Source organism: Coffea arabica, chromosome 2c (assembly GCF_036785885.1).
Source record: "Coffea arabica cultivar ET-39 chromosome 2c, Coffea Arabica ET-39 HiFi, whole genome shotgun sequence".
Classification (NCBI taxonomy): domain Eukaryota; kingdom Viridiplantae; phylum Streptophyta; class Magnoliopsida; order Gentianales; family Rubiaceae; genus Coffea; species Coffea arabica.
In genome coordinates, this window is record NC_092312.1 from 20,255,057 (window position 1) to 20,279,974 (window position 24,918).

General features: G+C 37.2%; 4 protein-coding genes across 4 annotated transcripts; 1 reads left to right on the plus strand and 3 right to left on the minus strand.

Annotated features, from left to right (window-relative positions):
* The first annotated feature begins 112 nt into the window (after window positions 1–112).
* On the plus strand, window positions 113–4,145 carry LOC113726724 (uncharacterized). The gene is made up of 8 exons (XM_027250587.2): window positions 113–882; window positions 1,038–1,203; window positions 1,765–1,855; window positions 1,975–2,033; window positions 2,595–2,655; window positions 3,199–3,289; window positions 3,372–3,448; window positions 3,612–4,145. Exons 1-8 carry the CDS (start codon window positions 855–857, stop codon window positions 3,726–3,728), a joined length of 690 nt encoding a protein of 229 aa, XP_027106388.1. The 5' UTR covers window positions 113–854; the 3' UTR covers window positions 3,729–4,145.
* LOC113726725 (uncharacterized) lies at window positions 3,977–9,278 on the minus strand. The gene is made up of 3 exons (XM_072075086.1): window positions 9,147–9,278; window positions 7,859–8,387; window positions 3,977–4,326 (listed from the first exon to the last, which is right to left on the minus strand). The coding sequence occupies exons 2-3, from the start codon at window positions 7,942–7,944 to the stop codon at window positions 4,221–4,223; spliced, it is 192 nt and encodes a 63-aa protein (XP_071931187.1). The 5' UTR covers window positions 7,945–8,387; window positions 9,147–9,278; the 3' UTR covers window positions 3,977–4,220.
* On the minus strand, window positions 8,829–12,849 carry LOC140004543 (partner of Y14 and mago-like). The gene is made up of 6 exons (XM_072075085.1): window positions 12,714–12,849; window positions 12,308–12,564; window positions 12,103–12,225; window positions 11,540–11,764; window positions 10,325–10,488; window positions 8,829–9,996 (listed from the first exon to the last, which is right to left on the minus strand). The coding sequence occupies exons 1-5, from the start codon at window positions 12,832–12,834 to the stop codon at window positions 10,339–10,341; spliced, it is 876 nt and encodes a 291-aa protein (XP_071931186.1). The 5' UTR covers window positions 12,835–12,849; the 3' UTR covers window positions 8,829–9,996; window positions 10,325–10,338.
* Window positions 12,850–13,563: 714 nt separating this feature from the next.
* On the minus strand, window positions 13,564–17,748 carry LOC140035180 (uncharacterized). The gene is made up of 5 exons (XM_072075087.1): window positions 17,293–17,748; window positions 15,503–16,439; window positions 15,297–15,392; window positions 14,248–14,384; window positions 13,564–14,065 (listed from the first exon to the last, which is right to left on the minus strand). Exons 1-5 carry the CDS (start codon window positions 17,529–17,531, stop codon window positions 13,930–13,932), a joined length of 1,545 nt encoding a protein of 514 aa, XP_071931188.1. The 5' UTR covers window positions 17,532–17,748; the 3' UTR covers window positions 13,564–13,929.
* Window positions 17,749–24,918: the final 7,170 nt, after the last annotated feature.

A 24,918-nucleotide genomic window follows, 5' to 3' on the forward strand; every position in this document is an offset into this window, starting at 1 on the left:
CTCCTCCTCTTCTCCCTTTCCCCCTCCCCCTTTGCCCAATCCGGTCGTTGACCAGATCTCTAAAAACTTTGCCGCGACTGGCTACGATCTGGTCGCGCGACCAGATCGCAGCCAAGAAAGAAAGAGAGTGGCTAGGGAAGGGAGGGAAGGAGAGGGGGAGGGGGAGAGGGAGAGGGAGAAAGGAAGGAAAAAAAAAGGAAGGTCGGCACCTGAAGCAGCGGCGAAGGTGGTGGTGGCCGGCGGCGGAAGTGGTGTGGCTGGCGATGAAGGTGTGGTGGATTGGGTGGAGTAGAAAGAAGAAGAAAAGAGGAAGTTTTTTGTGTATTAGATATTTTGAAGTGTGTAGGTTAAAAAATTTGATAGATTTTTTTGGATTCCTGTAGCTAAAGTTGTTAAAAAATTAGTAGCTAAAAAACTTGGCCAAAAAACTCGATTCCAAACAGGCCCTAATTATATTTTTAAAAGTGAGAAACGAAAAAAATCATTTTGTAAAATGTGAGGGACGTTTTGAATGATTTTCCCAAAAAAAAAAAGCAACTCGCATTTTGCAATTCGGAGCGGGCTCAAAGTCCTTCCGATCTGTAAATAGGTTGGGCCGTTGGGTAAGGTTTTGGAGTGTTGTTAGAGTGGGCTTACTCTCAGAGACTTGCCTCACACCTAGTAGCAAGTAGAAAAGCCCAGTATAAACTGTCAAATTAACGAATTGGCAAAAGAGAGAGAGCGGCAAAAATTTAGCAGCAGCAGCCGAGCAGGAGGAGGTTTGTAGGGTTTTAGCCTTTGCAGAGAACGCAAAACCAAAAGCCGAGTGAAGATAAAGAAACAGAAAGCCGCCCACTCACCGTTTCCTAGCAAAAATGCCGAAATCAAAGCGCAACAGACCAGGTACTTCTCTCCCATTTTTTCCCCAGTGTCGTTGCTGAAAGCAGTGGAACGATTTTAATGTTTTTAGGGAGTTTCTTTCTGGGTTTTTGTTGTTTCTGCTGCGATTTTTTCTTTTTGGGATGTGGGTTTGATGCAATTGTGTGATTGGAGTGCAGTGACTCTATCGAAGACGAAAAAGAAAGGGAGGGAGCACAAAGAAAATATAGTGAATTCAATAAGGGAAGCTATTGAGAAGTATGATTCCGTATACGTTTTCACTTTCGAGAACATGAGAAATCTCAAGTTCAAGGAGTTCAGGGAGAAGCTCAAATCTTCTTGCAGGTAACCTGTCCAAAATAAATAATTAAAACCTTCACGCGTTTCCCACTTTCTCAGGCGTGAACTGTATAATCGTTTTTGGGAGAAATGAGAAGAACATATAATGTTTGATTTGGGCACTACCAAAGAATTCAAAAGGGGCTATCGATGCTAATGTTTTCAAATGTTAAGTCGGCGTTAATCTTCAGTTGTTAGTATTCTAAACTGGCTACTTGTTGCTATGTTTGCGATTTCGGTCAACCTTCTGATATATGACGTCAAGGTGCATTTTCCTTGAATGAAATTGTCGCGCTGCAGTTTTTCATCTCTTTTCAACATATTCACGTGTTCCTATGTGTGATTATGTCACGCATAAACTAGGATGTTTCTGGTTATCTATAGTTTCATTTTTTGATTAGTCCTTCTTATGGAATTCCATGAAAAAGATTTATGCACATTATTTATTTTTCAGAGAACTGAAGAAGATATAGCATAAATTTTACACCTTGAGCTCAAGCTCCTGTGAATATGAGGTATATTCTTAGTTACTGTTCTCACACGCATAGTTCTCTTTTCATTGTTCAGATTCTTTCTTGGCTCGAACAAAGTGATGCAAGTTGCTCTGGGTCGATCTGTTGCTGATGAGCTTAGACCGGGCCTTCACAAGATCTCCAAGGTTGGGTGCGCACACACACGCACGCACGCACGCACGCACATACATATACAATTCCATTTTCTTACATCTATTTCCATGGTTTAATGCTTTTCTGAGCTAACGGATTTCTTCTTTTCCAGCTTGTTCGTGGAGATTCTGGGCTTTGTTTTACTAATCTACCAAAGGAAGAAGTTCAAAGGTACTTTTAGATTCATTCACTAGGTCTGTAAGATTTTTTTTTGAATATTTTTGTTGATGAATAACAAAGATGAGAACTGCTAAAGGCCACTTTTTTTGCTAAAGGTGGAAAAATGGTAGTTGGAATGGGTGAAGGAAAAAGGAGAGATTAGATTTTGAATTTTCATGATGACTTGGTGGTTTTAATTAGAAAACATGCAGAAAATTGCTCTTTTCAGGTTCCATCCATGGATACTAAGTTAAAGCATGTTTTTTCCAAGTTTTTTGTCTTCGAAGCCTATACAATACAGTCAACCCTTGTAGCTTGAGCTGATTGGTACAAAGAAATTGCCTTTTGGGGCTTTACTTCTCTGTGCATATGAAAAGTACTGAAGCTGTGAACTTCTGTTATGTATAGGCCTTAAAGAGTTTTTTCTTCCTTATTTTGGCTTTCCCATTCAGATTAACGAGCTAATTAATTATCATTTAGGACATCTGCTGTTGTTCTTTTCAATTGGTCAATCCATATGTGTAATTTATTCCCCTGCTTTTGGTTTGTCTGACTTTTTAAAATGGCTGGCAGACTATTCAATGAATATGAAGAATATGACTTTGCAAGAACTGGAACCCTTGCAACAGAAAAGGTATGGTTTTAACTCCCTTTCCCTCATCAGGGATTGTTTCTGTGAAACTGCCCCATCGAATTTGAGTAGCTGGATTTCGATTTGCTTAGTGCTTGTTATTTTGCTTGGTTGAAAGAATAATGCTACTATTTCTGGAATTTCTAGATCTAGGGATGAATCCTGGTAATAGGTGTTTTGCAATAGTGAGACTATCTTTTTATTTATTTATTTATTTTTGCATACTTGAAATTTGTGCCTGTGCAGCTGGCTGTTTATTAACATTTGGATCGCTGTTAATTTCGTCATCCTACGAATTTGCATTTTTTTCAGCATTTTGGGCATTTGGATCACACACAGCTCATCAGTAGGTAGTGTCACAACCATCAGCTGATAAATGCAATGACATTTTGGTTTATGCAGATGCTTCTTGGATAGTTGAGCATGTGCATTCCCATATTTGTAAATCATGTGTCGTCTGTTGACTTAAAAAAACAGGAGTGTCTTCTGTTGACTTATATGTTGTATAGCGCTATGCATAGCACTAACTTCTCATTGAATTTTTAGGTGGAGCTTAAAGAAGGACCCTTGGACCAGTTCACCCATGAGATGGAACCCTTCTTGCGCAAGCAAAACATGCCTGTCCGCTTAAACAAAGGTGTGGTTTTATGTGTATCTTTTTGTTGGACGTTTTCTTGTTAAATGCAATAAGATGTAAAGATAGTCTACTTGGTGATCAGGCGTGATTGAGCTCCTGTCTGACTGTGTTGTATGTGAGGAAGGCCAACCTCTGTCGCCTGAGTCAGCTCGGATATTGGTATGTTCCTCGTTAATAAAACCATTTCTCGTCGTCGTCGTATTGTCTTGGTCGTGATACTTAAAATGTCACATAGGACAAACTTACTTTACCTTGTTTTGCTGTGTTTGAAGAGCTTTGGGATTGTTTCGAGGCACTAAATCATGGCTTTATTGTTATGCAGCGTCTTCTTGGTATAAAGATGGCTACTTTCCGGCTTCATTTGACTTGCAGATGGAGCTCTGAGGAATTTGAGGTTTATCAAGAAGGATTGGAAGATTCAGATGTCGAATCCTCGTAACAACACTCGAACGTATGACATGTATCAATCAATATACATTGTGCCATACGAGTGTTTGAGTTTGCAGCCCCTTCCGGATCGTGTTGGAATTTCAAGTGCTTAAGTAGTACAGGCTCTGTATTCTCTCTTTAAAGTTTTAGTTGACGCTGAGTTAAAAGTTTTGCTGTTGTGATCAAGTATGGGCAGTTATTCTTTTTTGGAGACATATATTTATGTATTTTTTAATGGCATTGATGGAAGAAGTTACATCTTGTCAATCAGTAAACTTGATTGGATTTGGGGTTTCAATCAGTAACAAATACTGAATAGTGCAAGTACCGTGTTTTGCACTTGATAAGACTTCCAACTCAAAAAATGTCCACGCAAATGTAGTCCCTTCCTCTACCCTAATTCCTGGGAAACAAAAAAAAAAAACAAGAGTAGCTGGCTTCCAAGCATCCATTTGCCAAGGCTCCTTTATTTTTTTCGGATGCAAGCCATTAGCCAAGGGTCCTATTTGCGTATCTGCTTTAGAAGGCCAGATACGGAGGCACAATGTGTTGATTTGTATTTACACTCTTCGCAGCAAGCCTGCAGCAATTCAATGACCCTAACACACCTGCACGTATATGAACAAGCACAAGGCCTTAAAAGAATCAGTTTTTATCGCATGATATTAGAAATTAATCTAGGCACCATCAGTAAACTGAGCAGACACCATCGGACTGTCTTATCAGTTAATTGAGCAGCATCTTATGGGTATATAAGGCAGATACAATTGAAAAAGGTTATCCAAGTCAATTAACGATGAACCTTAAATATTCCAGAAAAAAAATGAGAGGTGGGAGATCACAAGTGGTGCTGAAACTAGACCAACATGAGCTTTGAATGAAAATTCGACATACTTGTAGTGCGACCATTAAGTAGCTTGAATGACAACCATCTCGTAATTGGCCTTTAGTTCCGTTTCACCGAAAAACCCCCAAAGAGAAGATGCCCAAGTTTTAGGTCCTTGCTTGACTACCATCTCGTAATTGGCCTTTAACTTGACTACCATCTCTCATTTTAAAATACGTCTCGGCTCTTTTGAACATGTCCAAGTTTTACAGAGTCATACAACATGACTGTATAGCACAGTAGGACCATATTTGACAAATAGGTAACATATTTACACGAAGAGGCGATAATTTATATGTGCCACCACCTATTAGTTCTTGTATCGATTAGCTTACATCAGAGGATAGTCTAAAGCTGTTCCCTTGCTATCAGTCCATCCAAGAGCACCCCTTCCTAGTCTGCTTAGTCGGTTGAGTAATCAAACTCGGATTCTTATATTGGTCGAGTAGTGAGACGGACATTTCCTCACAATCATATTGTTGATTCCAGTTAACATCAGATTGAATGAAACGGATGACCAGAAGAAGATAGCAAGGCTAAACAGATTCGAGATTATCTTTACCTGTTTCTCCTCTCTCCAGCACTCTTGCACTGATCAGCTTGCTGCAACAAAGCAGGCTGAGGAATGAATTGGATGGAAATTTAGGTCTCTGTCCGCTTGGAAGATTATTCTTTCCTCCTCAGTGAAAGAGGGCAAAGGTGTGTGGGAAGAGGCTTTAAAGAGCTATTTCCTGAGGTCTTTCGGTTAGGATTTGCTAGTAAGAAAAGAATGGGACTTTAAGCTCATATACGTGCGAAGGAAGCATTCCCTAATGCTTCCCAGTGAATGACTTTCTCGTCGGCCAGGAACTTTTTACCTGTGTTGTCCACTTTGTTTTAATGCATTATGGATAGTTCGCTGCTGTACTGGCTGTACCAGGTATTCTCACTCGCCAGCAGAGGCTAAACCTATATTCATTTTATGTTTTTCAAGCATCAGTTATGATGCAGATTTAGTGACGCTTGCGACTGGCTTAGCAGAACTCCTACTTGCTTTTCTGACAGTAAGATTGTTACATTAGCAAAGTAGCAGGTAATTCTATTTATTTCTAGCTCGTACATCGTTCCACACCGAGAAGAGGGATGTGTACCATGGGGAACTCCGGACCTAGGCCTGATAGAGGAGAGGAGTTCAAAAGCCAACCATATTTGACAATTACAAACAAGGCCTCAGTCCATAAATAACTCTCTTCAAGTGAAAAGCCACCAATAGTCTGAAAAAGTACATTATGCATCTCTTCCTTAAAGCATAACTTTCAGAAACTTTTTGTCAGGTGAAGTAGTCCACTTAACAGATGCATCGATCAAGAAAGCAAATTTAAGAACACAACAAGCCAGAAAATTAACTAAAACCAATTCAATCACTATGCACTATAATGAGTCTGCATGAATTTTTTGTTTTGAATTCTTTGAATCAGGAGAATGCCTGCTTTTGTGGTTCAGAAACCAAGCAGGGCAACTATAAGGATAATCAGCATCCATAAACCTATCGAGGAGATAATGGAGAAAAGAACAATTTTTTTTTCAAATACAAGATTTCTGGATGCATGTAGGTCACTAATATTCTTGAGTTGAAATCATACAAGAGGACCTTAATTGGGGTCTGAGGAAGGTTGGGAACTTCACATTTGACTGGATAGTCACAAAGGATTAGTTCACAAAGAAATAGGAATGATAAAGAGAGCTTTAAAATGTAACTTAGCTAATTGAAAAGATTCAATTTTGATAACAAGAGAACCTAAAGGACCACTCTAATAAAAACAAACAGGTAAATTTAATAAACAAAAAGAGTATGATACCTTTTCAAATGTGTTATTCCCTACTTCATGCCTCACTGTCTGAAACAACTAATATTAGTCGAAAGAAGATCCAGTGTTTGCAAATGCTTTGCGCCAAATTTTCCTCCCATATGTTTGATAGATTAATAAAAGATGTTTCCTTGTCCCCATAAACCAGGTTTGGTGTAGTTCTGTTTTTGTTGGAAGTCTAATATGGAGTGATAATAGACAGAAAATAGTTTCCAAGGTCATAAAGGCAACATTTTTACACAATTTACATGGACAAGGTGTCATTTCTGGGTAAATGTGTATGACTTCAGGAAGAGGTTTACAAACAATGTAGAACTGAAAGTGGCATGATTCACATCCTAATCAGAGTAAAAACCTGAAAACATGTCATACAATTTTTATCACATCCGCAATGATGAGATGCCACATCATTTAAGCCGCTGATATTTCTTTCGGTTAAAGAACGCTGAAACTAAAGAGTACCAAAATTATCCGCCTCTGTTGCCTATAAAACTGTTCCTCTATTACATATTCAACAGTCAACTGCAATTTTGTACTCATCTTCCGGCACAATAACAGTCAGCAGACACTTCTGAAGCCATCTGCAAGAGTCTTAACCACCACAACTTCCACACAGGTATCCATTCTCATCATTTTTACTATGAATAAACCTGTCAGGGGCCCACTTCTGAAGACTGTAGGTGTCTAACCAACTCAACTTCCACAAAGGTATCCATTGTCATCATTTTCACTGTGTATCAATTCTCATCACTTTCGAGTAAATCTGTCTAAATTCAAGTCTTTCTAACCGACAGTAGCAATTTGTTTTCTTGCTTTTGATGCGAAGCAACATTTCAAGAGTACCTTGACAATCTCAAATCAATTGGTCCATTATCAACACCCAAATTCTAATGGAGATGCGGACTGGGAGGATGGACTCGTCTCAGAGTAAAACAAGATTTACAAATACCTAAGAACCAGTACACGGAAAATACTTTCAATCAGCGATTTATGCACTATGAGTGATCATAAGATTTCCAAAAAGCGCTAATAGGCAATCAACTTGCCTTTAATTATGAGCTAAGAAATGCTAAAAAGGTCCACATGATCGACTAGAAGTTCCAAATTTTCTATTCCAAACGACGCATATTTACTACTCCAGTACTATAACAGAGAAAATCAAACTTTGGCGCAGGATATGTGCGTCGATACCAATATAAACAAATATCACAAACTAAAGTGAAGAGTCACCCCATCCACATTTGTATGCAAAGGATTAATGGTTCATCAAAGAAGAAAAGATGGAAAATTTTTACAGAGCAGGGGACCTTTCTTCTTCAGTTATCTGGTAGCTTTGGAAAAAAATTAGAGTACATTTTTTATTTAGAGTAAATGAGTGCAGAAATGAAATTAGAAGAAAAAGGGTACCTTTGTGGATTGAAATTGCTCTTGGCAAGGCAAGCTTGAATATCACAAGCTTGCTTCTTACATGGCTCTTTGCTAGGCTCCGGCATCTCTCTTTCTTCTCTCCGCTCGTGGAATTCTCTGCAAGCTGTTCTTCAATTCGTTTCTAGTTTCTTCCTCTTTTTTTTTTTTTTTTTTTTTTTCTGTTTTCTTGGATGGAGAAGAAATTGAAAACTTCTATTCTATGTCACTCTTCGACAGGAGTTAGCGGTGCGGTGAACGAGAACAAAGAGAAAGAAAGAGTCGCTCCCTCGCTTTCTTGATGCTCTTCTCTTCTCTTGGGGATGGGGATGATGATGATGATGATGATGATGATGCCTCCAATTAGCGGATGTGTCGAGAAACTTGGCAACCTCTTTTAATGACGCCGGCTGGCTGTATATATAGTGTTCGAGTTGGCTGGCCCTCGGCTTTGGTGGGGAATCCTGATTTTGGGGCCCCTCCAGTTCTATCCGGTTGACAATTAATTCCGTCGTAATCTTGAAATTTGTTCCTGTAATTCATATAACTAAATTAAAGTAAAATTCAAGATCCCATCACACCATTTAAAGCTGCTGTACTTATAAATTAACACCAAATATTGTAAAAATTACATCAGTTAAACTGAACAAAAATGACGTCAACCGGAGAAGCAAATCACAACATTGACCTTTTCGATTTCTTTTTATCTTTTTAGTTTTTATTACTTGCTATGATACGAGCGGCCGGCGGCCGTCTCGTGACTTGCATCACTTAGAAAAATCCTGTATTTTGATAGTAAATTATTTGAGATAATTTTGTGAACAAATACTGTAGCATTTTTTTTTGATGTGATATATATTAAATAAAAATATAATTAAAAAAATATATTGATGATACGATCAAGTCAGTGTGTGTAAATACGGAAGAAATAATAATGTGTAATCTAAAGACACTCCATGTTATCGCAAGAAAAAGAGCAAAAAAGGTTAACTTCATTTGTCCTTCACCTATATTTATCTTTGGTATCAAGACGAGAATTTTATGTTGAGTTCCCACTCCCTGCTTCAAACCTGGTAGTCAGGATCGAATCCCTAATCTATTATATCACGCAGAAGTTCAACTCTCTGACCACTAATCCCAAGACTAGGATTTATGAGATATTATTGCTCAGTTTATTTTGCTAACAGGACAGAAATGTTTGGATTTGTTACGTTCTTCACTAATGGTAACAAAACTGAAAGACAATAATATGGCGGAGGAGAGAATGCTGCAAGCTCTCTTGCTGAAGAACCTTTCCATGATGATGATGACGGGATATTAAACTCAAGACTCCAGAACCAGAAGGCCGCGTCAAAAACAAGCTCCAACTCCATAGTCCATTCTAAATCCCGAATCCAGCTCAAAGAGGTTTGGGAACCCTCGCTCGGATTGTGGGTGATCCGGAGAAGAGACGCCTCAAAATAAATGGGCAAAACTTCTGCACACAACAACGTCAATTTTGGAGAAGAAGCAACGCCAAATTGTGGTGCACCAAATTTGTTAAGACTTGATTTTCACCATCTGGTCCTCTCTTTTTTCTTTTAACTTTGTGCCAGTATTTTACGTTTTGCAGAGCGGCCTACTGTTTCTCAAGATACAAATCAATTGTTCAAAGCGCTGCTTTGAAGCCAATTGCTCCAGTTCCTATGACCCTTACCAAGTATCACCATATTTCCTAGCCACTCTCTCTCACATATCGACCCCCCCCCCCCTCTCTCTGGACAGTGCCATAAATCTTACCAAAAGCTGGTTTCATTTTCATGCTTATTAGTAAGCCACATTCAGTTTTCAGCAGATGCTAACAGACCCACTACTTAGGTCTACCATCAGGCCTCCAATGGAAGTGCATCACTTTGTTACCAGTCTCATTTAGCCTAAATATGCCAACCAAACAGACCAAAAGAAATTATAACTATGTTGGCAATTGCTATATCAATGAATCAGATTCTACTCACAGCTCATTGGGGAAGGTTCGATTCAACGAGTTCAAAAATTGTTTTAACATTAGAAAGGCCTAGATCTGACTTGCCCAACAAATTTCTGTCCAACACTGGTTCGAGCTTTTTAGTTTTTGAATTTAACACTTTATAAGCTTGATGTCCCTGAAAAAAAATAAGGGAAGAAGTTCTTCAAGAAAAAATTAAAAAAATATATAGGAAAAAAAAACCTTCTGCTTGTAAAAAATAGTAAGGAGTTGCTTTTGGGGCGTGTGTGTTGTGTGTTGCGGGGAGAGAGGAGGGAGGAAGGAAGAGAGGGAGAGGGAGAGGGAGAGGGAGAGGGAGTGGGAGTGGGGGGGGGGGGGAGGGGGAGAGAGAGAGAGAGCAGGGCTTCATGAGAACAAAATCTTGATAGAAGAAAAAAAATCTATCATGCAGTGATTACATTCCATCAACCAACATAACTAGCATCAACAGCGTCTTGTAAACCTACCACACATGATAAAATCAGGACGCTGCAGCAACCAGTTCAGCCTTCTTATCCTCCAGAAGCTTCAACTCTTCGCACCAACCTTCTAATTTTGCTACCTTCTCCAACTGCTCTGGGTTCATATCTTGCTCCATGGTTTTCTGCTTTTGAGCTTCTGTCAACCGTATCTACAGGATAGAGAACGAATGCAGCCAGAAATTAACTTCTATGGATTGGGAAGCAGATCACAAGCAATATAACCTAATATGTGTAAAAATGTAGGCCAAAGAAGTAAAGGAAAAAAGAAATGATTTTTGGATCAATAATCAGCTAGAATTTTATATTTCTGCAAGTGTAATATTTCAGCATAACTCTCTTTAACAGTTTCACTCTTTTGTCGAACCAACTACCCCTTTTGCATAATATCTTATGTGCCACGTTAAACCGTTCAGAGCTTTTGTCAAGTAAGTATAAGCTACATATAAAAACAGCCAAGGAGTTTCACATTATTAGAATGTCAATTCCTTCAAACTATCCATCTAGGAGTCTGATCCATTTAGGCACAAGCACTTTCAGGGTTAGCCTGCAGGTATAAACATAAATTTCTTCCTGCATGCAACTTGTACTATACAAGTTGCTGGCCGCTGCGATGTTAATGTGCTCATATTTGCTGCAAAAATGAGGAGTGAGACCAGGAGGTTCTGATATTTGCAAGTGACAATAGTGGCATATGCATGTTAATATTCCTTATAGAATGATCTTAATAAGGTATAACATGGCAAACAAGTAACTTAGGTGACAAATGAGTCCACCACATCATCAAGCAGACACTCGCCCAAGTCCTCAGCCTTATAAATCGAGGTGAAGCAGTAATCACCCCATGTTGGCGAGGTGAAGTAGCTATCACCCCATGCTGGTGTACCGTAAATTTCGTGGTAAATGGAAATTCTAGATTTTGCACTACTTCTCTTAGAGGACCAGCTTCCTCTTCAAGACTTGCAGTCCCCTCTTACATAGGTGCAACCATGCCATTTACTATAATCTTCCTCTCTCTCTCTCTCTCTGAGTTTGTGGAGGTTGTTTCCTACCCTTTTCATGACAAATGACCTTATCCAGAACATGTAACTCTCAGTAGCAAAAGATTGTGCCAAGGAAATCATCAGATGTAGAAATAAAGTCCGAAACACCTTAAAGAAGTCTATGCAGTCAGTCATGCAGCTACAACCACTGCAGCTTTACCTTCTTTTTCAATGCACGTATCTTCTTGTCAATATCCTGAACATGATCAGCCGGAGTCAAACTTTCTTCTGAACTTGAAGGAGGATTAACCACGGAAGGATTTGAAGATATACTGAGCTCATTCATCTGGGATGCAATTGTCCCTTCAGGCTCCAGCACGTTATTTGAATCTTCCACCGAGGAGGTATCATTTTTTTCAGAATCTTTACCCTTTTCAAGAGCAGCCTGCCATTAGTCACACAACTTAAACCCACATAACGGAAAGGTAAAATGCATGGGAGAAGCAGAGAAAAGGAAATCACTCCAAGTATGAAAAAACGATAATAACTACAAGAGTTCCCATTTTAATACTAGCGAATTGTTAAAGAATTATATGGTAAACCCTTGATGATTTGTAATCTCTAGAACTCTTATTGCAGATTTAAACAGTCACAGAGTTAATAATAGTGATTACTGAAACACAAATTCGACATTAGCTTTTGCTGGCTATAAATTAAGTATGAGAATAGCCGTAATTCACATTACGTAATTCAAATAAAAGAAGCAGGGATAGAAAAGAAAACCTGCAAACGCTTTTCCTTCTTTCGTTCATTCCTCTTAGCGGATTTAGTCTTGGGCTTGGAGGCATCCGTCACCGGATCGTACCCCGGCGGCACATCCTGCAACGACGCCATCTCCTTTTTCCACTGTTATGACAATCCACCATTCAAAGAAAATATTAGCAATTTAGTAAAGCAAAAAACACAAAAATAGATTAAAGAGGCTTACTAGGGAGCCTTTGGATTGATAAATGGCAACTTCTTCTTGAGGAACATAACCCGCCCTAATCTTAATGGGCTTACGGAGAGTGCCGTCGGGCCGTCGAGTTGGGGCCAGTATTCTCTCTCCTTCTTTTAGGGTTTTGCCCAGCTCAGCCGTTAATTGCTTCAATTCGTCTTCGCCGCCTCCTCCTCCGCCACCACCACTGCCACCATTGTACTTGGCCCTGCTCCCCATCTTGTTTAACTTAATAGTACTAATTTCTTCTGTGTGTGGAAAAAAAATACTGTATTTATTTGTACTTCAGTAAATTTAATCATGTACGAGTAAAATTGGAAGACAACTTAGATAGATGACAAAAAAAAATTTTTTTTTTTAAAAGGCAAGTGATTAGAGCATCACTGAATTGGTTTACCGGAGCTGATGTTTACTTTCGTTGTTCCACGTAGACTGTGTTCGTCGGGTGTGGTCGGGGAACTCGACCACGTCAATCTAGTAAACCAATCAGCCCAATCTAAAGTACCTACAAGGACCATGTTTCCCGGCCCACATTGTCTCTACAGGGAGTCCATTAGGCCCTCCGTCACTTTGATCTGTGATTTAATTATTGAGCCAATCATACTTCGTTCCTATTTCGGGTATATGGATTAATTTTTGATACGCTATTAATGTAATCATAATTTTTTAATTTACAGCGTTGAATATATGTACATATGTATGATTTGAATTCAATTCATATGGTATGATCTAAACCTACTAGTATTAAAAAAAATTAGAATTCATTTATGACAGGTTCAAATCAATCTGTGGAGATCATCGTCAATTTTAGCGATGGCATTCTTGTGCTTCTTGAGAAATACCCAAACACAACGAAACTACTCACCTACTACTTAATTTCGACGGTATCAAACTTCTACATATATAGAAAGGACTAATCAGAAGGATTTTGAGTTCAATGGTTTGGCACAATAGAGAATGTGTCGAGGAAAATGAGGGGTGAAACTGTTTTTTTTTTTAGCTCTCCCTGTACGCACTGGTCTGCATCGCAAACGCATACATTCTCAAATCTCATACAAACAATTTGCAACTTCAGAAGCACAACATCTACGATACTACCATAAATAGTTTTTTTACCCAGAAAATGGCACATTTTTCTCCAAAATACTCCATCAGTCGTGGCATCAACATAAGCGCATCCTTACACACAGCAAGCCGTTCCAACACGAACAATAATAAAGAGAAGGCAAGACCGAATTCGACATGGCTTCTTCAGAACTGGCCGTGTTTTGTTCAGGCCCTTCTTTTCATTCCGAAAAGCAAGTATACAGGGGTCTACCTTGTTATGAACTCACTATAATGGCGACAACAAAACTTTTACATGAATTGAATAACATCATTCTGATGCACCAAGACTTCCTTTCTCTAGGATTTCATGCTTTCAATTGATACAAAGCAACAAACAACACACTTCATCTATACAATCAAAAAATTGATCCCACCAAGTCACTATTCATCAAGTCAGAGAAGTTGGCCTCACACCCAATTTGTTATCGCTTGTTGCACCATGAGGTGATCCTTGAATGCGGCAGATGGTTACTCACAGCAATAGTTCCCCCACTTTAAACCTCCTATCAGTCGTCTTCTAAGTCAGAGGAGTCACTACCTTCCTTTCTATCCTGTTTCACTAGACTGATATCACCTTCTCTGCACAGTGCTTCACTTTCTTCATCATCAAGCTCGTCACCTTTTTCACCAGCATAAGCGTAACTGGTGATATTGCCATGTCAGAAGAACAAACCAAGAAGGAAAAGGTCAAAAAGGGGAATAGAGGACCAGTCAGAAGGTTCAACAATGAAGCCTGCACAACTTTTGCAGCTTCATGGCAATACATATGCCTTCTTAACTTGTGACATTTGAAAATTGTGGAGTTCAAAAAATCTAAAGCTTACCGTTGACAGCTCAGTGATGGTGCCCAGAGGTAGCAGATAACAGATAGCAATGCGAATGCTAGAATGTCCCAAAAGGCAGTAATAATCCAAGCACCCTGCCACTTCTCGTTGAAGGGATCTGTTGCTTTGAAATAAAGCTGAAACAGTGAAGAACAACAATGGCAAAGGCATAAGAAATTCTGAAATAATTAACAAATATTAGAAACAAAGTACCTCGCTAAGCTAAAGAACAGGTGATTGAAGGTCACAATGATCCTTTGACCTCTCACCCTCCAGTTCGAGCAAGCATAATAAACATAACAACCCATATTTACTCATTTCCAAATAACTGAGAAAGTGTTCAGGGCCGTGAACGGAAACAAAAAAAAAAATTTGAAAGAATTGCAAACAGTTTCTCATCGTCTCTTGTTGTTCTTCCAACATTCAGCCTGTCAGTGTTAATAAATTGAAAAATCTTCCACAGTAGATGTCATCGGAATTTTACTTGTCCAGATTCATGAAGTGCTTTCAGTGGACATGTTAACTGATTTCTCAGGGCCCCAAGGACGATTTAAAGCTGCATAGTTGATAAGGGACTGCAATCAATGCTAGACATGCGTCCTTGCGGAAAACATTTTAATCTTCTCCTGGCATCTTTTCTGATTAGATGACTAATTAATCAATCTTTGAAAAGTTCCCTAATAACCAAATAGTTATCAGTCAAAGAAAAATATTACATGTTGTTCGAAGGTAACATCCCCAGGTCTAATTGTAGCATCAAAAGTTTATAAAAGTTTCCACAAATCAAGAATAACAAACAATTACAATAGACAAGTAATTTAAGACTTAAATTTGCAACCAAACAATTAGAAAATGTAGTCCACATTCTAATATTATTTCCTTCGCAGGAATCACTTAACAAACAATCGACAACAGTAATTCAGAAGGGACTCCCATTAGTAAAAATTAACAGGTAACTAAATATTTTCAGGATAAAAAGGCACAAGCATAAGCCACACCATGTATTTTGAACAAATTTGAAACGTGTTTCATTCTAACAAACAATTTACCTCATAACATATCCAAGCAACTGAAGCAATAACTGTCACTGCCAATGCATTTGAAAATTTTCTGTAGATATCCAACTTTACAGAACTTCTTTTTGCCTGCAAAGCATGTATGACAAGATGGATCAGTACACTGTTGAAGAGTACAAGAATTAAGGATGACAGTTCCCATTTATTTTCAAGACAAAATTAATGTAAATATGGAGAACCTGTAGCTGCTCCAATGTCTTCGAAAGAGAAGTAAAAATCCACAAGATCAAAAATGCATCCAGCAATGCATCAGGAAGGACCAGAAAGACTCTAGCTCGTCCTGCTATATCGTTTATGGTTCCAACATACTCGGCAATATTAAGCAATTCAGATGCCAAGAAGTAAGTTATTCCGAGAAGCAGCACCTTTGTGGTAAGTCCGCCAAGAGTAGGACGGACAACACCAAAGCCCATTGCAACTGAAAGAATAAGAAGACGAAGAAGGGTCTTCCTAATGGCTCCAATTGTTACAACCAAGGTTGTAATTCCTGCAGGTCTTGTTCCAGTGCCGTTGAAGAATGCATAATCAAAGTACCAGAAAATCATCTCAAGCAATCCAAGAGCGATAACAACAGCAATGCAGTGCTGAAGTTGCAAAACATCTTTCCAATATCTCACATACTGAAAAAACCATATGGCACTGAGGACTGCATAAGCAACAGACATAAACACATAAAACTTCATGAGAGGAGACATTCTACCAGGTAAGTATCCATCAGGATTTTTCCATAATGTCCTTCCAGTCACCTTCAATCCCTTGAGCTTTGGATCACATGAGATAAAGAACAAGTTGTACATCCCAGTCTTTCTTATATAGGCCTCCTTATTTTTCATGCGGGCAGACATCAAATTTCCTCTGAAATGCACGTTCAAAACAACAGGCCAGTTGATATCAGTTGCCGAAGGTATCCTAATCACCTCTCCTTGCTTACAGCCTTCCAGTTTTGCAAGATCTGGGGTGCAGCAAATAGACCTCTGCCCACCATAAGGCGAACCACCAATATTATCCCGATCAGCTGCCTCAAAAATTACAACTTGTACCAATCCACTGCTGTATGCCATTTCAGGGTGCTGGTCTGCAGCAGATCTACCCCTCCAAAATGTGATATTCTCAAACCTATATTATTTAATTCTTAACCTTTCAGTAAACAGAGCTAATGAACGTGCTCACATAAACAAGAAAAATGCAGAACTAGCATACGAGGGTCGCAAAATTTATTACAAAATCTTGGTACACTTCAAATTCTATCGTGCTCAACAACTAAAAATGGCCAGGTCTAATTCATCAAACTTTGGTTTTGTCTCCAAAACCAAGTAAACTCGTACTCACGGTTTCCATTGACCAGCCTTCTCATTTTCCAGTCGCAATAACTTCGAAGAATACCATAGAATACAAATTTCCCACCATAAGTACACAGGGACTTTGAAGAACTATTTTATCCAACAGCATAGATTGGAACTGATACTAAAACATTCCAAAAAAGCTAAAAGAGAGAAAAATAATTATTTCAAAATTCCAGTGTCAGGACTTCAAACTCAAATAACCCATAGAACTTGTCATCTTATGTAGCTTCCGAGGATCACAAGCCCCAATAAAGTAACAAAGTCGCCGAGAATATAGGAAATTTTATACCTTTCTCGATTTTGATAAGATCGTTCATAAACTTTACTTAATGCCACTAACGAGAATTTAATTGTATTCCTGAATTTGGAAACCCAGTCATAGTTTGTGGAGTTCGCGCTACTTCACTCACTGAAGTTCAAAAAAGGCTACTTCTGAACTAAAATATCCACTCTCTTCCAATCACCGGCTACTAAGCAAAATGCTCCAAATTTTGACCCATGCATCCAAATTGTTTAATTAGATCTGACCAAATCTCGATCAATTGCACCCAAAAAAAAAAAAAAAGGCATGAAGGAAACAGTCATTCGAAAAATAGTTACCAAGTGTACTGCTAACGAGAAATTACCGGATGTAAGAGAGACCATCATGTACGGCGGAGTGGAATCCGCGGCGTGTCGACGGAGGGGAGGACTGAGATGCGAGGATGCCTTCGCTGCCACCGGAGAGTAGGTAAGCATTGCCGACTTCTCGGAATGGATCTCCATGGTAGTCGTGGATTGAGGATTCAGCTGATCTGACGGCTGATATTAATACAATGACGAGGAAGCGGAGAACTGAAGTGCAAGTATTGCTCGGCCAGCGCATTGTGGCGCGAGCCGCGAGGGAGACAACAAAGGAGAGTTAAAATCGGAAGGAAGAGAAATGAGTTGAGTACTATTTGGATCCGCGAATTTGATGCAGATTGCAGTGAGGAAAGCAAGGGAACTCAAAATATGTCAACTTCAAGCAAGATGTGAAGGCGTGTTTTTTAATATAGCTCGCCACAATTTGGCTCCTGCATCCAGCTCTTCCTCAAATATCTTTTTGCGATATCATATCCCGGTTGTGTATTGGTTATTGTTGAATATATTAGTCTTAAATTGCAAGGTTTCGTCACTGATTTTTTTTTTTTTTTTTGTCAATACGATAAATTATCCTACACGACTGAGGGTAAGGGAAAGAGGATCCAAGAGGTACAAAGATAATTCGAAAAGGACTGAACCACTGAATCAGACTGATGCACTATGCATCCACCTGAATTTTTAAGTAGAACCACTTTTAATATGGAAAATTGGTGTCCCACTCTACCAAGTTTTAATGCATTGGTGGTGGCCACCAACCTTTGAATCGGTGATTTGTTATCACTAGTCATAATGACAAATAAATTACTCCCTCCGTTCCACTTTGATAGTCTCGTTTCTTTTTTCACACAGTTTAAGAAAAAATAGTTAACTTTGTTGGAAAAGTAAATTTAGATTGCTATTTTTCTAAAATACCCTCACATTAAATATGATACAACTTTATGGGAACTTGAATTAATGGTAAAAAAAGAATCAACTCTCATTAAATGGGGTAGGTTTATAGTAACAACTACTTACATTGAATAAGGGTATTTTAGGAAAATTAAAATACAACTACATTCTTTAATTGGAAAGTGGACTACAATTTGGGATAGATAAAAAAGGAATATAGGACTATCAAAGTGAGACGGAGGAATTAGGAAGTACTACTACTATAATTTACTGCTTCATCTCTTGCTTGTTTTCGCCTTTCGGTATGGTAAATAAATCGTAGCATGCAATTCCAATTTCAAAAAACTTCATCTAGAAAAGTTTTATATATGAGTAAATCTCACCTAAAAATTAGAAAAGTGTCAAATACTAGAAACCCTCTCCTAAAAATTCGTAATGGTTGAAATTGGGAAAAAAATTTTGATTTATTCTTAACTAAAATGTTGTATTGGGTGAAACTGAAATTAAGAAATTAATTTAAGTGGCTTATAACCGAGAAAGATGCTTAGCTATGGTGCCTTATGTTTAGAAATTGCTTCCTATGCATTAGTAAATGAAAAAGCAGCCTCTCTATTGCAGCATCAAAATTGTCTCTGACATCATTTCATTTGATTTAGTACGTAATTCACCAATATTATTCGATTTAACTTTAAGCTGAAGACAAGTACATTTTAATGGCTTTGCGCCAGGAGCAATCATCAAAATGACCGTCCTTGAAAGATTCATGGTCATGATTGATCAAAAAAATATAAGAGTCAAATCATTATATGTATATCATTTTTAACATCGTGCAGGCGAGTCACAAAAATTTTTTATATTTACATTGTGTTCAAAATGAATTACACCTTGAAAAAATAAATGTACATGTTGTAAAATTGGACAAAACAGACAAAAACGGTTGACCTAACAATTGTTTGTACCCAAATCCACGTTTTAACAGATTTGCCTGATTAATAACCTTCTCTCTATCTCTCTCTCTTTTTGTGGTTGGCTGCAGAGGTGTCAGAATGAATGATTTGGGCAGATTTGAATTGGATAAAATGGGTGATGTGTATAAGTGAGTCAATCCATTTATACTCATTTAATTAGATGGAGATAAATGAATAAGTCAAAAAATGAATTGGATAATCTAATTACCCATTTATAACCCATTTATATTAACTTTTTGTAAATTTATTTTTGCAAACTAAGTTATCAATTTATACCATCATTTGCAACCATCATTAGTCTTAAATATTTACTTATAATGCACAATAAGTCTAATTATCAATTTTTTTCCCATCTGTATTCTGTGTCGCAAAATTACATACTATTTAATAATTAAACAATAATAATATAAAAATTTGAACTAAGTACTATAAAGTTAACATAAAAATTTAATTTAAAAATTTTGAACCTCTAGCATTTTTTCATGTGTAAATTTAAAATTTCATTTTGGAAAAGTAAGAAAAGAGGTTAAAACTTGTCATAAATTGGTAATGCTGAAAAATGAGTAAATTAACAAACTAAGATAAAATAAAATGATAAGATAAAACCAACAAATAATAATAATAATAATGAACAAAAGTAGTTAATATCGAAGACAATTCTAAATGGGTTAATTAAGTTTGATGGGTTATCCAATAAATGGGTATTATTGGGTAACCCATTTATACCCATACGCAAAAATTTAAGATATTCATACCCACCTATTTATGGACGGGTACGGGTAAATTTAATTAAATGGGTTTGTTTGACAGCTATAGTTGACTGGTGATGATTGAAGAAAAGAAAGAGAAGTGTTGGCAATGGACTTCGTTACACTGAAATTTTTCCTCTGTCTAGCAAAATGGGATTTGATCTTTCTCTACAAACATTCTTTTTTTTTCTCTACTAAATCAATAAAAAATAATGACTTCCGGTTCCCAGTCTTCAAGCAATTTATAAAAAAAAAAACCCATGATTTTTTTAGCTTGATCCAGTTTGATGGTACTTTAGTTCCATTATTTTGCTAAAGGATAAACAACTGGCTTTAGCTGCCGAGAATCCCCCAAATGCACTCTTCCACAAATTGATCAATAGCTACAAGTTCATCCCCCGGTCTGTGTCATTAACAACATCCAATACATGAGAAGGGGTCTGTCCTCTATCCTCGTTGTTAATTTGTCTACGTCGCGTATTATTGTGCAAGTCCACACTGCTAGGCTCACAATTATGGTTTCTGCTGGTAACTTAGCCACTTTTGCTGCTATTAGGTAAAGTTCAAAGATTTCTGTCGAGAGAAAGTGAGAAGAATCAAACGTGCAGACCAAAACCAGTACATTGGATCCCAAAAATCCACATTGACAATAACAGTACTAGAAAATGATAGTAAAAACACATTTAAAACTAGTAAAGATCCAGTATAAGTTAATACAAAGTACCATAATCAGGATAAGAGAAAGATGAATTTGTTTTTATTACATAAAATAAGCACACTACTGAGACTCTTCTTTTACAGCAACATCAGTCAATGAATAATTGTTGTTTTCTTGAGATGAGCATTTTCGCCGAGTTGCTTCATTTGTGAAATCTAAGAACTTCTCGAGAATCCAGTTTGGTGTCCTTAGAAAGAGAAGCATGTGATCGGGGCACGAGTGAACCCTTAGAAACCTTGGAAGGAAACACAGGTGGTGTGAGCCCAGGTGAAGCTTTTACTTCGTGGCTCGCCGGAGAAGAATCGCGCCGTCTGCCTCCAGTTGATGGCTTTGGCTCAGATTTTTTGGAAGAACGAGCATTGATTGCGGACACGGCCGGAAATTCTGTGGGAGGAGAAACAGCCGACTGCAGTAACACCATGCATCCGAGGCCAATCTCGTTCTCTGGTATGTAATGATTGGCACGCTGATATACTAGTACATCTTCTTCATCTTTATTCTGACTCCGAGAGATTGCTAAACCTTGCAGATCATTGCAAATTTGTTCTGGAATTCTTTCGGGAGGGGGCGAAACTAGTCGTCCAACCGCTGGCCTTTTTCGTTTGGTAAGAACCCCTAGAGGAGGTTGGACAATTCCTGTTAACGAAAAGGCAACATCTTGTTCGCCATGAATGGAGCCGTCTAAAATTAGCTTCAACTGGTATGTACAACTTCTATAAAAGAGACTACTGAATATAAGTACTGCCAAACCTCCATGGCCTGGTTGGTAAATTACTATCGAAAATTTAAGATACGTTTTTATCTTACCATATATTATATCGTAAAAAGTACTACAGTGCTAATCTAAATAAAATTTTCAAATAATCTCGTATCACAAAAGATGTTACAGTGTTCACAAATAAATTGACACGGCACCAATAATTACCATGGAATAAAAGTAGTTAGGGTCATAATGTTTGAAGTCCATTGGGTATCAAACAAAGCGAACGCATGGTTGAAAGAATCTTACCATGCACATTTTGCTTCTTAATGTAGTTCGCAGAGGATGCTGTCTTGGAAGCTGAATTTGATCCAGACTTTGCAGCATTTTTCAAGAGTGAGGACTGACCAGGCTCAGTTACTTGGTTACTCCGACTCTCTCCGTTTGTTTGTTCATGATCATTGAGAGTTTCCTTTTCTCCCAGCCTTGATCCACAAACATGGCATGACTCTGATTCTTCAGATGGCCCTAGATTCCAAAAGGGGTTGTCTGTTCCAGTTTGCCACTCTTTTAACACTTGCGTACGAAGAACTATATGACGAACTTATATGGAACAAGCAATCTAAATGAATCTTCGAGGCTAGTAAAAGGGCCTAGATAGCATAAATTGCGCATAATTTCTAATAAGTTTTGAGAAGTCCCCTCTCTTTGTTTTCCACTTCTTGAGTTCCTTCCATCCTACACTCCCTACTCCCACTAAAAAAAAAATTATAAATAAAAACTTTTTTTATTAAGTTGGGCTGAACCAACTCAAACTCAAATCGTTTTTACCCGTTCAAATTAAGGCCGAGTGTAATGAAGAATGGGTTGGGCTAAAGTTAGGCCTAAAACTTAGACCCAATATCAAAGTGAGCCGAACTAGATCTCACCTGGGCCGAGTAAGGCGGCGGCGCATTCATGTATTACTCATTTGTTGCTACTTATTTTATACATACATTCTATCTTCAACCTGTGTGAATACCGTAATATTTGTATGTCTTCACAAATAAAATAATTTCGTTGATATTTTCACGTAAAAATATTGTGTGTTGATATTATTAGTGCTTAATCCGATGCCAGCAAGCATGCAGCAGTTATTGTGTTTCATATGGAATGATTAAATAATAATATTCAACGAGGAGTCAACTATATATTCATGACCTGAGTTATCAAAAGAATTCAATATAACAAATTTTTTGCATATAAAAAAAAAGTCATAGTTAGACATTTAGACTATTGCAATTATTTATAAATGTTTTAATTGTTTACATAAAGATCATGAGAAAATTCAAGCATGGAAAATAACTGGAAGCAATAATAGACTAATTGATTTAGCCTTTTAGTCATAAAACTTTCACTAATTGAAAAAAGAAAATGTTATTTGCACTTCGTTTTTTTTTTTTTTAAATTTGTACCCCGCCATTTGTTTTATTATATTGTCTAATAAATAAAACTATATGACTAAAATAATAGTGAGGGTGTGAATAACAAAAATGGGAATGCAAATAACATTTTCTTGAAAAAAATATAAAAATAAATTTGACAAATGTCGTTTCTCAGGTCAAACTTTGAAATAAAATGCAAGTATTTTACAACTTATTTTAATTGGTATATATACATTAGTCAAAATTATTCAATCACATACTATACGGTGGTTAAAGGTAATTGGATACTTATATTAACATAATTAATTATCAAGAGGGATAAAGAACACTCACACTGATTTCTGCAATAAAAACACACAATCTCCTCGTGCAAGAGATCTGATCAGAGAATTCAAGTTCAAAAGTGTTAATTATTAGGCCAAGACTTAAAAGAAAAAAAAAAAAACAACCTAACTTATCTTTTATAACAACAAACAATTACGATTCAAGAATTCCAAATGTATAATGCTGAAAAATCTATTAAAAAAATTTCACAAAGGAGAGATAACAAGAAAAGTTAATAAATTTATCTTGCAGGTTGGAAAACAGTTAAAGATGAGGATAAAAAGGTTTTTTTTTAAAAAAAAATGAAGATCGTCATTACATACCAAGGAATTTCATTGCATCTTCACTCATTATGCATATACAAGACAGCTTGCCAGCCAATTCGAAAGAAAGATCTCCAGATGCTTGCAAAGGTATTTCAATTGTCTAAACGGAATTAAAAACGTGAATATACAAGCATTTGACCTAATCTAAAATGGCACGCCTCCTTGTCAAAATCTGAAAACATTTGTATTGACGGGCGAGCGCTAGAAAATATTTGTAACGGACGGTAACAAATTTTACAAATGGAAGATATAGTAAGAGATAATAAGTCTAAACAATCGTGAGGGGGTTGGGGGGGTGAGTTAGGCGGTAGGTGGAGAAAGTATAAGTGAAATGTTTCGAATTTACAATTTTTTACTTGAAAAAAAAAAGAGTGCAATTACACCAACTAATTTGTTTTGTCGTTTTTCTTGGAAGTATTTAAGTAATGACGGTTAAGCAGTGAGCGTAATCACAATGCAAATAACTCAGTAATGTTAAATTATTAGTGAATAATCAAAGAGTTTCGTTGTCGTGTTTGCTATTGGCGACCTGATTTTTCAAACACAAAGAATAACTTCAAATTTTAATTAATTTTCTACCCCGAGTTTTCTTGTGATAAGCAAACTAAGATGCACTGCTTCATGGTTGATAATATGAATTAGTCTATTATATTTCTTTAAAGTATAAGAGAAAAAAAAAAGAAAAGATCTCACAAATCATTTCCAGTGTCTCTCATATTTGAAAATGGTCAATCGGCAATAGCACGGGGCAAAGTCCATCCATATTTCATTCTTTGCACAAGAAAAAATTTACAATAACAGTTCTTACGCTAGTATAAAATCTTTAACAGTCGATTTAGTTCATGGATTGGATGAGAAGAAATTACTTATTTTTTGACTATTCATTATGGATTGAATCATTTTCACACAAGTAATCTCGTTATCTATCTAATGTTTAGTTGACTTTGTATTAGATGCAATATCCTAGAAAATAACTTCATCATCGTGTGTTTAGTTAGAGATGCGATGAGATATGATTACTTCAATATTCTTTATAATAGATTAACAATCAAGGGTGCATATATCAGACTAAAATACTTTTTTTTAATAGACTTACAATTAGAGGTGTATATATATAAACAACGCACATAAGTGACCTTTGTATGGTTCTGACTTGAACCAACATATAAGATTTTGTTTTGGGCTGACCGGCTGAGTTAGACCTTATTAAATGGGTTCATAAGTCTAATTTACATGTCTAACATTTGAGTAAATCTTATATATACTGGCAGTATACACATTATCACCGTTGAATTTGTGACATGTGTGTAAAAATTGAATTTTAAATTCAAAATTTGTATAGTTGTTATTCATTAAACGCTGTAGGAAAGATTAATCCCTAACTTTTTTTATAAAATAAAATTGACCAAGAAAATATGGTTATATAATTAACTAGTGGGGCCAACTTAGTAAATTTACTTTTGCTTTTAGTATGGGTAAATTAGTTCAATACTTAGTTATTTGATGAAAATGGACGAATTAGGTCAAAACA

Coding starts and splice junctions, on each gene's coding strand:
- LOC113726724 (XM_027250587.2), top strand. CDS start 855: ATGCCGAAATCAAAGCGCAACAGACCAG. Junction 1,204..1,764: donor AAGCTCAAATCTTCTTGCAG/GTAACCTGTCCA, acceptor TTCATTGTTCAG/ATTCTTTCTTGGCTCGAACA. Junction 3,290..3,371: donor GCCTGTCCGCTTAAACAAAG/GTGTGGTTTTAT, acceptor CTTGGTGATCAG/GCGTGATTGAGCTCCTGTCT.
- LOC113726725 (XM_072075086.1), bottom strand. CDS start 7,944: ATGCCGGAGCCTAGCAAAGAGCCATGTAAGAAGCAAGCTTGTGATATT. Junction 4,327..7,858: donor AGCAATTTCAATCCACAAAG/GTACCCTTTTTC, acceptor ATATACGTGCAG/GTGTGTTAGGGTCATTGAAT.
- LOC140004543 (XM_072075085.1), bottom strand. CDS start 12,834: ATGGTCCTTGTAGGTACTTTAGATTGGGCTGATTGGTTTACTAGATTG. Junction 12,226..12,307: donor ATCAATCCAAAGGCTCCCTA/GTAAGCCTCTTT, acceptor TTGTCATAACAG/TGGAAAAAGGAGATGGCGTC. Junction 10,489..11,539: donor TACGTGCATTGAAAAAGAAG/GTAAAGCTGCAG, acceptor TCTATCCTGTAG/ATACGGTTGACAGAAGCTCA.
- LOC140035180 (XM_072075087.1), bottom strand. CDS start 17,531: ATGCGCTGGCCGAGCAATACTTGCACTTCAGTTCTCCGCTTCCTCGTC. Junction 14,385..15,296: donor TTGCTTGGATATGTTATGAG/GTAAATTGTTTG, acceptor TCACTGTTTCAG/CTTTATTTCAAAGCAACAGA. Junction 14,066..14,247: donor CCATCACTGAGCTGTCAACG/GTAAGCTTTAGA, acceptor CAATATCACCAG/TTACGCTTATGCTGGTGAAA.